The 9422-nt window shown below is 42.9% G+C and overlaps 1 protein-coding gene across 1 annotated transcript; it reads left to right on the top strand.

The window, feature by feature from the left end:
* The first annotated feature begins 1037 nt into the window (after positions 1-1037).
* LOC122465839 lies at positions 1038-8226 on the top strand. Its single transcript, XM_043546820.1, has 4 exons — positions 1038-1387; positions 2110-3959; positions 5195-5601; positions 7144-8226. The coding sequence occupies exons 1-4, from the start codon at positions 1224-1226 to the stop codon at positions 8224-8226; spliced, it is 3504 nt and encodes a 1167-aa protein (XP_043402755.1). The 5' UTR covers positions 1038-1223.
* Positions 8227-9422: the final 1196 nt, after the last annotated feature.

Below are 9422 nucleotides of genomic sequence, written 5' to 3'. Positions count from 1 at the left end.
GATATACACTGATGCTGATGACAGGCTTCTTGTCTCTGGGTCCCATCTGTCCCTGGAGAAGCGAGTTTTACCAACACTATTGCTTCTTGCACTGGTATCTCTCTCAGGAATCATGGCTGCTGTGGTTGCCAGGGAATCAAACAACACATGTGAGGAGATCCAGATCCTTCGAGGCATCCCGGACACAATAGCCTTTATGGGGAAAGTATTTTACTACCCGGTACCACCATTTGCCTTTCAGGGAAAGATAACCCAGTACAAGGTAATACTGAGTTAAATACACTCTTCTGTATAATACATTATTTACTCTAGATCTTTTCAATAATTTCTAGTTAATTACAATACAGCTCAGGAATACCTGCATGGAGAGGGATTTTTAATAAGACTATTTTAAAACCTAACTTCGATTTCAGCATAACAATTAATTATATGTTAAAGAAACACCCAAAACATATTTTAGGCGCTAAATAGTCTTTAATGTCAAACATGGCTGCTGACTGCAGTCTCAAAAACATTTTTTTTTAATAATGTCAGCTTTTCCAGAGATCCCCTGACCTGCTCATTTAATGCTCCAATATATTATCTACATTTTAGACAGAAAGACACATTTATTTTTTATTGTTAGCAACAAGACTTTGTATTGCACATTATTGCAAAAACATGACTTCTCCTCCAATGGAACTGTGGCATACATAGTAAAATATGGACTTGTAATGGAAAAGCTTTCACACCAAGACCTTATGCAAGAAATAGGCCAAGAGGAGGACAGGTTTTAGAAATCTGGTTTCCTTTTTACTGTACTTACAGGAGGATGAGTCCCCAGCCAGCAAAACAGAATCTTTAGCCAGTTTCTTTGAATATTAAGCTGATTCTGAATAAGTAATAAATGATCTAGTACATTAACATTTTATTGTAACTTTGCCTTAATAAAAAGTGGCAAAACAAAACAAGACAAAAAAACAATTGTAATTAAATAAAACCCTATTGATAGCTTACAGCTGTGTTTAAGAACATCTGCAGCTGATTCTGTTGACTAGCTTAGTCTTTTCTGCACAGAGCTTTTGTTGTATACTTTTCAGCTATAATAGTGATGTCCATGTGCTGCTCCTAGAACTCAGTACATCTTTTGTACTATTATGGAATAGATTACGTTGGCTAATGGTGCAGATTTGCCAAAATGGTTGGAGTTCAATCCTCACACAAGTACACTGCAAGGACTGCCAATGAACGAGGAGAATGGAGAATACCACCTGAACATAGCCGCCCAGGAAGATGGGTGTGTTCAGAAAACACCAAGAGCCAATGTAAATTTCACCCTTCACGTTCAGGACAGCATTCTGATCCCAGAAAAGAAGACTGGCTTAAGTCACATGCCCAAGGGCAATATGTGAGTATCCTTAATGTCAGCAACTTACAAATGCATTTGGCCAAAAGCACCAAAAAGTGTGGATGCATCTACCCGATGCAGGGTTTGTTAATTAAGGAAAAGTGAAGCTGAAGAAAAGGGTGAGGAAGTGTGGGTTGAATGGAAGGAGGCAGACACAGGGTCAGATTTAGCACCCACTGAAGTTAAAGGAGTCTTTCCACTGACTTTAGTGGGCACTAGATTGGGGACTATAATCATCAAGGAAGCTGGGGTCTGTATGGGGTGAGGAGTGTCTCAAAAATCAACACTGGGATGGAGAGCTAAGAGGTGGGAAGAAATTTTAATTTCCTAACCTACAGATGATAGATAACTAGCAAATGCATGGGGTGGGGGAGGCAAGGGAAGAAACAGTAATTGAATGAGTACTACAATGTTCTATGACCAGAAAGGAGCCAGGACCTGTTCTGACCCAGAAAAAGTATGGTTGATAAACTGTTTATTGTGAGATCAGAATAGGAGAGCATGAAGCTAAATATAAACAATTGTAATTATATACAAATACTGCCTGAATGGAATGGGGACCTGAAATTTATCCAGATAAGAGGGAGCTTGGCTAAGAGGTAGAGTTTTCCCATGTAATTGATGTATGTCAGGGGACATGCCTAAATTCAAACAGCAGGAATTTTCACATAAAAGGGGGTCAGATGAAAGGAGTTTTACTGTCTACATTTTTGGACTTTCAGTTTCAGTTCTGAACGATGTAGGAGGGACAGCTCTCTCACCTCTGCCGAGATCATCATCCACGCTGCAGCTGAATCGCTGGACGTTCAACAACGCCTCTTCCTGGTATGCACCATGGCAGAGTATCTCCATCTGGATCCCACCTCGTTGGCCCTAAATCCATATCAGGGTTCGATACACAGAAGCAGGAGGAACCTAACAATACTGGCTGAAGATATTAGACACATCAGCTTCATGGAAAGCCATTACACAGGACTCTATTGGCCCGTTGGATGTGGAGTTTTTGCAATGCTCTATGAATTAATTCAAGTTCTAAGACACAATGTTGATTCACACCATCTCTCACACCTCTTAGGATATGAAATTGCAGGCTGGAGAATAATTAAAAGAGAAGGATTTGAAAGAAAACGTTCAGGAAGACAACGCAGACAGTTAATGGTTACACCAACACCTACACTGAAAATGACTGAAACCATGGCGAAGCCAACCGGGGAAGATGTCTTCACTACTTTGCCACCAAATTCACTTGTTTACTTACACAGAAAGACTGCGGTATCACCTGTTCAGACTTGGTTTTCTTTCCACAAAGCAAGCACAGCTGTCACCAGTTACACGGATCTCATTCCACTTTTGGTAACAAGCCAAGGGAGTTTAGGGGCCTTAGAAATGGACCCATCACAGAACTTTCAGAGTAAAAGACCAATGTCTAGTACTATTTTTCAAGATCTCTCTGCTTTTGCTTTTCCTGAACTTTCACCTTCTTTGATCATTACAGCAACCGCTCTGTCAACAGAATTTAAGGGGCTGCAGAATACAGTTTCCAGTATGCCACTCTTATTAGAGCAACCACAATCTCACATGCAAGAGTTGGATGCATTTTTGCAGTCTGGCAAATCAGAGCCATCAAGGCACCATTTTCCATCAGTCCTTTCTTTTGACATCGCTGAGCCAACTGGTAAAGGCCAGTTTTCAAGACCCATTTACACTTTAGTGACAGACACACATTACGAATGGCCTCTAATCTCTCCAGAAGTATCTCTTGTTAAGACAGCACCTCAAACACATTTTCCAGAAGAAATATTAATGACATCGGTTTATAGCTGTCAGGAGGACAGCATCTCGGGTTATGCCCATTTTCCTGAATTTGGAATACCATCTAGTGCAACCATCTCTCCAGAAAAGCTGCCTTCAACGTTCATATCAACTTCAGTACAACTGACTACGTTATTTGGTTTTATACCTCCTACTGATGACATGTTTCTAGTTTTGTCAGGTGGTAGCCATCTGAGTCAGGAGCTATTTAATGGCTATGAATACATGTCTAATTCTTTTATGACTATCCCACAGACGGACAGATTTCCATTTTCTGAAGGAAAAACCTCAGTTCCTTCTATAATCCACATGGACACATTGATTTGGGATAGAGAATCCAACTCAAGCCATGTTACCTCAATATTGGGTTCTTCTATTTTAAGTAGCACTTTCCCCAGTGATGCTGGAACTTCTCATGAAACAGGTCTGACAGCTCAGTCCTATCCTAGTAATGCTCCACTGCTTACTCTGCCTACAGATTTTGCTGGCTTTGACAGCTCTGAGCTGTCCAGACCAACAAAGATGTTTACTTCTTATGACAGCAGCAAGCTCAGAACACAAAATCATTTTCCAAGTGTTTTACCTAGTGGCACAAAGGATTTAAATTCAGACAAATCTCTTGGAACCAGAATGCCTTTGCCAACCGTCACAATGTTTACGCTGGAGTTGACTGAAATGTCAAACATCCCATCCTACACTGCAGAAATATCTGCGAGAACTATATTTAATGCCACTTCTCATCTCTACAACAATGCACAAGGTATGTTTCAGGTTTGTGTCTTGTTATTCATGGTATTTATGGAAATGCCGACTAATGTGAAGGGAGTTGGTGGATTCTCTCCTGATTCTAGCACACATGAGCCCACATCCACTCTCAGAACACCTAACCGTAGCAACCTGAGGAGAGGGGATAGCAATTGGATGGACTCAGAGACTCTACTATACCCTAGATCTTGAGGTGGTACATTTCTCAGGCCATTTGAAGAAGCTTGCAGTGCCACTGCTCATGCAGCTTCCTTTGTGGATAATAATTTGCCTGTAAAAAAAACTGTAAGTGGTAATTTTGGTAGATCTTAAATACTAGCAAAATTATGTGAAGTATTTTGGTTCATATTTGGTTCATATTTCTAGATTTTGGAATGAATTGAGTGCCTATGTCAGTCTGGCCATTTTCAGTGTATGACCCAGTAACTGCCCTTCACAAAAGGGTTTTTGTAACGTTCAGTCTCTATTTTGATGCACTAGTAGTGAAAATTTGTAGCTCTAACTATTGAGGCTGCCAGTGTTCAGTCATTTATCAAAGGCCACAGGGGAGCAACACAACCCTTGAGAGATTTTCCCACCAATATGTTTGAAAGGACATGCCATTCGGTGCTTTTCAAAAGTATCTTTCTAATCCAATGATAGCAGCCATCCTGGTGCCAGTTCAGTCAGCCGTGTCTACAGGAGGGGGCGGGGAGTGCATGTGCTCCAGAGTCAAGCAAATCTCCCATTACCCTCTTCCCACTGAACACTTGGCTATACATATTTTCAACTTGAGACCAAAGTGACCTTTAATATCAACTCACTGCATAATAAATAAATTAATAAAATAAATTAATGCCTCACATGTATAGGCTTTACACGTTCAATGTTAATTAATGAATTAATTGATTCTTAGTACCACTGTTGCCACCTGGCATCATCCCCATTTTAAGGATGGAAAATCAAGATGGAGAGGTTAAGTAACTTGACCAAGACCACACAATGAATCAATGGCAGAATTAGGTAGCTGCCAACTCATAAATGAGGAAATTCACATTCCATTCTCCTGTGGCTTCTGCCTCAACACACACCTTTTCCACTAGATTTTATTTTTTTGTAATCACATGGTTAAAAAAAGTCTTATCTCTGTGTTACTAACACTGGAACTTATCAAAACAAATGTGTTTTTTTTTTAAAGCCAGAATATCTCCTCTAATATTGTAACAAATATTAATCATTTCATTTTCACAGAGCTGGTACAGATGTCATCTTCATTGGTCTACCAAGATACAACCAGCTTGCCATTCCCCACATATGAATCACTGCAATCTACAAAAGTTGCATGGGTTCATCCTCTGTTTTCTGTGTCACAGGTGTCTCAGGACATAACTCCAGGTAATATACACAATTACTTTGAAAAGCACAAGCATAACAAACTTCAGTCTCTCCCAAATGCAGAGTGGCTCCTCCCTTCTAATGTCAGCCATAGTCAGAAGTTGGAATGTATTTTTCTAATCTTGCAAGATCCCTCTGCCTCTCTGCACTTTCCAGAATTCAGAAATCTCCTTCCTACTTCTTCATGCTCCATCATGGAATTTAAAATCTCTTGCCCCTCTGATCTAATCTCTGACTCTCCCCACGCAGGGTCTCCTCCACCTGTACAGCAGCTGCACCAGAGGACAGGGCTGGGGGCAGTACAGCAGCCAAGCCAGAGGAGCTGCCTGTGTGGGGCCATGTTCTGGCCATGTTCTGGGCCATGTTCTTGTGGCCCCATGTTCTGCTCCTTTCCCTGCTGTGGTTCCCTGGAGAGCCCTGTGGTTCAGGGGTCTCCTGGGAACCGCAACGGGGAAAGAAGCAGAATGCCAGTAGCTCCTCTGGTGGCTGTACCACCTCCAGCCCCATAGGGCTCTCCCAGGAACCACAGCGCGGAAAGGAGCAGAACGTGGGGCCACCGGGCGGCCCCATGCCCGCAGCTCCTCCGGCGTGGCTGTACTACCCCCAGCCCTGTCCTCCGGTGTGGCTGCTGCACAGACGGAGGAGACCCTGCGTGGAAGGGCTGGGGGCGGTACAGCTGTGCTGGAGAAGCCGCAGGTGTGGGGCCGCTTAGCGGCTCCATGTTCTACGGCTCCTCTTTCCAGTACGCCGTACCAACTATAAATATCTTGCTGGTACGGCGTACGAAACCATAGCACCCTACTTGCACGGCTGGAGAAAAGGGAATATCATCTCCATTTCCTTCCTTGGCCTCTTGGAGGGTTACACTGTTTTCCACCTCCTCTTCCCTTCTCCCATTTGTACCCACCATTCCCAGAATGGAAGTTCAAAAGGCCCTGGAAGGTGGTTGCCAGGCAGTCATTCTAAAAGCCCGGCTAGCTACCCAACGTAATGCAGATAAAATAAGTGAAATAGCTTTTTTCCCTTTGAAATGGTCTGAGGAACTACTGTCATTAGTGTAAAGGAAACAAAGAATGTAGACAAAGAAAAAAAGTCAAACTTGAAACCAGTAAGAAGCAATTAGAGGAGACTCAAAGCAATGAAAAGTAATTCAAGTCTGGGATTTGGATTTTGGGTACAACTGTCAGAGAATACGAAACTTTAATGAAGGCTGTCTGTGATGCCCAGATCTTTCCGAAATTGCTATTGCTTTAATGAACGTGAGCCATTCTTCATCTAAGAAGACACTGGAGGTTGAATCATACCTTGCCATCCAAGATTACGTGACCCTCCTAGTTAAGGGGAAGGTAGTTGTTATGGATATTATAGAAACCCAAGTGCAACGCTATAGCTTCCTGATGAATCAGTAAGAGGGGAAGTGACTGAAGGGACTTCAAGCTATCTTCAGCATAGGTACAAGCATCATTTTGCACGTGGTAGACGTTACCTATTTCATAGGAAAGTGTCATTTGTGGTGCTCAAGAAAGGATGGGTCAAGGGATGCACTGGAGAGGGGGCAGGGACATACTGACCCCAGATAAAAATCTGTGTAACTGATTAGTTGCCATAAGTTTTACCAGGTTTCTTTATCATCATTCACTGTCAGCCAGGCTGTTTGTTTCTAGTAACTTTCCCTCCCCATTACTTCATCCTTTGTAGGTCAAACAAACACTTTCCCTAAAGTTGTTAACTCCATTAAATTCATAACAGCAACTATTGGATGCAAGTTCCATTTTTCAGTACCCGCTGACACATTTTATGATCAGGAAGATGGCAACTCAACTCAGTTGACCCTTGGAATAAACCCAGTCGACGGCTCACCATCAGGGCCAGAAAGCTGGCTTCAGTTTAATGCGTCTCACCAAGCCATGTATGGCTATCCACTCAGTACTGATTTTCAGTATTCACCTCAGGAGTTTGTACTATCTGCCACAGATTCAGGGGGTCTGACTGTTTGGGAACCTCTCATCATTGAGCTTTTGAAGCCCACCAGCATTCCATGCCATATTTATACCATCAGAACGAAAAATAGTTACTGCTCATTCCTGAGACAGAGAGAAAGGGTTGGTTTATTCCTTGACAAGCTTTCTAAATATCTAAACTCCAGCAGTCTCAAGAGCATCACACTGACTGCCCTCAGACCTGGGTCCACTGTAATCTCATGGTACAACAGGTCTCTGTGTACAAGCACCAACAGATCACTGAGCTGGTGCTCAAGAGATGAAATCCAGGAAGTGCTGAATAAACTAAGAGTACCTGATGGGAATGTCAGCCCACACTTTGCTGAGGCAATGTTGCCAGAATACAAAATTGACATAGTTGAGAAGGTTTCATATGGAGGAATCTGCTTGCCCACTACAAAGCCATTTAATGGATCCTTGACTTTAAACAGTACCTTCCCTACATATAACGAAGAGAGCAATTCCCGGATTAGAAATATCTTGCTAATTAGCTTATGTGCAACCATCATGGTGGCTCTGATACTTGTTGCCCACCGTTGTTATAAATATCACAAGAAGATTCTTGAATCACGGTCTATGACTTTTCAGGGAAGAGCCTCATTTGACTATATTGACCTGGAAATGGACATGCTGAAACCCCGCAAAGTGCCTGTACTTCAACGGGAGGTTCCACCCGCGCTGCATTTATGGATCCCCGTGCCACCTTCTTCCCAAGAGCAACCTTGCAGGCCCAATGTAACTTCTGTTGCCTCAAGACTGCCTCAGTCTCTACCACCTTTCCAGCCTCCAAAATATCAACTCCCACCTCATTATAAAGTAGATATTACTAGCTGCAGTGACCAAGGCAATATTCACAGAAGAGATTACCCTAAATCTGGATTATACTAAGAATCTGCCTCAAAAGAGGCACGTTTGTCTACTACTCAGGAAGAAAATGCACAAATGATAAGCGTCTTAACTTTGTATTCTGTTTTAAATTTGAAAAAGATATTAAACCCTAAAAAAGTTATAAGGTGATGTTACAATATAGAATTCTGGAACTAACAATTAATGCAAGATGCCAAAAGAAACAGATTTAGGTAAAAAAACCAAAAGGTTAGTGGTTTGTTTTGTAGCAACAGATTGATAAGGAAGGATTGCCAAGAGGCAAGTACTGACACAGCTCAGACAGTGCCTATATATAGGATCCTACCAAATTCACGGCCATGAAAAGTTTGTAACAGACCATGAAGTCTGGTCTCCTGCTGTGAAATCTGATCTTTTGTGTGCTTTTACCCTATACTATACAGATTTCACGGGGGAGACCAGCCTTTCTCAAATTGGGGGTCCTGACCCAAAAGGGAGTTGCGGGGCTCAGTCACAAAGTTATTGTAAGAGGGGGTCGTGACATTGCCACCCTCACTTCTGCGCTGCCTTTAGAGCTGGGCAGCCATAGAGTGGTGGCCGTTGGCCGGGCACCCAACTCTGAAGACAGCGTCCCCCACAGCAGCAGTGCAGAAGTAAGGGTGGCAACACCATATCACGTCACTCTTACTTCTGCACTGCTGCCTTCAGAGCTGGGCGGCCAGAAAGTGGCAGAGGCTGACTGAAGGCCCAGCTCTGCAGGCAGCAGTGCAAAAGTATGGTATCGCCACCCTTACTTCTGTGCTGCTGCTGGCGGCGGCTCTGCCTTCAGAGCTGGGCTCCCAGCCAGCAGCCACCGCTCTCCAGCTGCCCAGCTCTAAAGGCAGCGTTGCCACCAGCAGCAGCGCAGAAGGGTGGCAGTACTGCAACCCCCCCCATAATAGCCTTGCACCCCCCCCACCTCCTTTTTGGGTCAGGACCCCTATAATTACAACACCGAGAAATATATATCTTGATTTAAATGACCTCTTCAGGTCAGAATAGCATTTCTACTTCTCTATGAAAGATTTCTCCCTCTTTATTAATAACAAAAACTTCACACCTTTTATCTGAGTATATTTTAAGTGTCAAGCCTCAGAACATTCTGAAAAATGAGTAGAAATATCAGCCTATTTTATAGAATGCTTAAATAACTTCCCCAGAATCACACAGCAAGCTGATGATGGGAATGAGGAAAAGAA

This window comes from Chelonia mydas, chromosome 1, assembly GCF_015237465.2.
Source record: "Chelonia mydas isolate rCheMyd1 chromosome 1, rCheMyd1.pri.v2, whole genome shotgun sequence".
Taxonomy (NCBI): Eukaryota; Metazoa; Chordata; order Testudines; family Cheloniidae; genus Chelonia; species Chelonia mydas.
This window is presented reverse-complemented; position numbering and strand designations above follow the sequence as displayed.